Source organism: Halyomorpha halys, unplaced genomic scaffold (assembly GCF_000696795.3).
Source record: "Halyomorpha halys isolate HHAL.00 unplaced genomic scaffold, Hhal_1.1 Scaffold1536.1, whole genome shotgun sequence".
NCBI lineage: Eukaryota > Metazoa > Arthropoda > Insecta > Hemiptera > Pentatomidae > Halyomorpha > Halyomorpha halys.
Window position 1 is genome coordinate 14,386 of NW_027110414.1, and position 3,085 is coordinate 17,470.

Genomic DNA, 3,085 nt, shown 5'->3' on the forward strand with positions numbered 1-3,085 from the left:
GATCGGTTACATATGATACATTAAGGTCTTTATGGATGATATTATTTGTGATAAAGTAAAGAGAATTGAGAATTTTTCGAAGGATTTTGGATTGTAAGGAGGTATTCGAAATAATAAAAAATCTATATTAAAATAAAAGAAGGCTTTCGAGATAAAATCAAATGACAAAAATGAATAATGAAAAGCAATAAACTAATAATTAATAACGCGACTCTGATAGGTCAGGGGAAGTTATTTCTAGATATATCAGTAGTTTAAAACTATTGCTACGAAGTTTCAGACGCTGCTTTTAAAGGCAACTTTCAAAAATTGCAACTGTACAGATTCAATTTGTGTATGCAATTGTCTAATTTTTGATTTGATTAAATACCATTGTACTGATTAAATAATATTGTACTGATCGAACACAGAGATTGTAGATCATTAATAACAAATAACAATAAAATGTCTTAAAGTGCACTAAATGCACGGAGAGTTTGATAAATAAATTATATGAACTACTAATGGCAACTATACAGCTGGTTCAAGACCGAATATTGACCCGTTGCTAGGCGACGCCACCTAACCCCCACTGACCATTATTCTTACATTTATATAATATAATAAAAAATATAAATACATCGGTTTCTTCCAGAAATTAAAATAAACTCTAAAAGGAAGTAATAGTAACAAAAGTAAATGTAAGTATGAAACAATATTTACAAATTAATCATTGAAGTTAGCTTGAACAATATCTAATAAGACTGATTAGTAAGCTGTGGCTTTTAGCAACATAATATATTTAGGAAACACTGCTTCTAGTTAGATAAAACATTTCTTTCACTCAATTTAATGCATTTTGGCGTTTAACAGGAAAATTATGCACTTTATTGTTTTTTTATTGCACGTTTTTTTGGTTTTTATAGCACGAAAATCGAACCCATTAGGGTTCAGAAAATATCATTCGGTTAAGCCATCGAGTAAAACTTTAATCTTTCATAGACAACGTTACCATATGAGGCGTATAGTTCCAAAACCAGCTCTATCAAAATTTTAGAAAATTTACAGGAAAGCAAACAATTTCCCATTGATCAGTTTTGAGAAATTTTTGTTATTCGTATCGAAAGAACAAACCTCCATGATTATTTCACTGTAGTTTCACTACCTCAGTAATTTTAGGTTTTTGGGGATTTAAAATTTAAAATTTAGATGAATCTATTACAAAAGACTGATCTACATGACTATTATAAGGCCTATCTGGACATATGGAGTTGAGCTTTGGGGCTCCACTAAACCATTAAATTCCTCCCGAATCCAATCCTTACAGTCCAGTCCAAAACCCTTCGTAAAATACTAAATGTTCGTTACTTTGTCACAAATCAAGTCATCCATCAGGACCTCAATGTTCCATATGTTGCCGATTTGGCCAGAACCAGAACCAGATACCATTTCTTCCATGATAAACTTATCAACCACCCAAATCCACTTGTTTCTAACCTGGCTTCTCATTCATTACCTAATAATTCTCCTAGGTGTCTGAAAAGAAGATGGCCTCGAGATCTTCTCCTCTAGAAATGATATTGGAGTTCTATCAGCGGGTAGATTCTCCACATGTTTGTATCATGTCACTATGTCACTGACAGCAAATTTACTTGTATATATGATATGCAGTTGTAAATAGCAATAAATAAATTATTAAAAAAAAAAATTAGATGAAGCTGTTTTCGAAACAAGCTGGAGGATTAACTACCATTTTCAATGCAGTACACGGAATAATAATATTGGAAAAAATAAAAAATACAGTTTTAATTAGAAAAAATAGTCAAAATGTTTTTCTTGTGGAAATATCAAGAGAAAAGGTGAACATACGAGAAAATTAGAAAAATAGGGTTAGTTCAAGACAATTTTAATTGCAAAATTTGAAAAAGCTTGAATTTGATTACAACATAAAATCAATTTTTAAAAACCTATCTATTCATCAGGAAAATGAAGGAATAATTAATTTCGAGGAACTCTTATAAACGTGTTTCCATTGACACACTTGTCATTCTCATCAAGTTCGCTGTTATTTTTATAATAATCAAAGGAATCTATACTTTTCCAATCGGGTTGAAAATGTTTCTTTAAAAGATTGTTCTCTTCCCGGACTTCATCTCGGATATCATCTCCAAATTTGGATAATTTTCTATTGTAAAAGGTGAAAATACTAAAAGATAATGTAAAACAAACTGGCATGAAAATAAAAAAATGCGCCACGGCGGTGAAACCTTCCATGATTAAAATGGAGCTAGTTTTGCAACAAGGGAAGGAGTTGGTTCTATTCCTTACCGCTAGACAGTATGATGCAGTGCATCGGGAACAAAAGCCAATTCAGACAAATGTGGATTGAGCTGGTTTAAAATCTACACGCCTCATATACATAGAAAATAAACTGGATTTGGTGAATGACACAATTCTTCCTTTTTCAAATACAATAATTTATTTCATATAATCAGCAACAACGTTTCGGGAAATATCCCCCATCTTCAGGTTTCTGATAAATATAACCTATATATATAACATATAATTATCTCCTTTATTGTTATTCTTGGTAATATTAAATAATATTATTGACAATTATTCTCCTAAAATGTATGACTGTTGTCAGTAAAATAGTTTTTATTCATTAAATGACGATAATATCATTAAATATTAGCAAGAATGACAATAAAGGCGATAATTATATGTTATATATAGGTTATTTTTATCAGCAACTTGAAGACGAGGAATATTTCCCGAAACGTTGTAGTTGATTATAAGAAATAAATTATTGTATTTGAAAAAGGAAGAATTGTGTCATTCACCAAATCCAGTTTAATTCCAGAGATTCTTCCAGTAAAAGATCATTAAGTTTAGAAAATAAACATATTATTTCTTATTATTAATAAACTATTATTATTTCAAATGTTAGTGTAAACCATGACGGGATGTATCTTACCTTGCGCACTGAAGTTGGTGGCAGCTGCGGGGTCGGGATGGTATTGCGCGGCCGGGTGGTGATGGTACGCGCTCTGGAGGGACATGGAGTTGAAGGCCGATAGTTGCTGGCTGTTAAGTTGCTTCCTCA

At 31.5% G+C, this 3,085-nt stretch overlaps 1 protein-coding gene across 2 annotated transcripts in view; it reads right to left on the reverse strand.

Moving 5' to 3' along the window:
- Positions 1-2,956: 2,956 nt before the first annotated feature.
- The window catches only part of LOC106689965 (protein gooseberry), a gene marked incomplete at both ends in the record, with an annotated part of 35,312 nt that continues 35,183 nt past the window's right edge, over positions 2,957-3,085 (reverse strand). For both annotated transcript variants that reach the window (XM_067048590.1, XM_067048589.1), the window contains 1 exon segment: positions 2,957-3,085. In XM_067048590.1, coding sequence (XP_066904691.1) covers positions 2,957-3,085 — 129 coding nt within the window.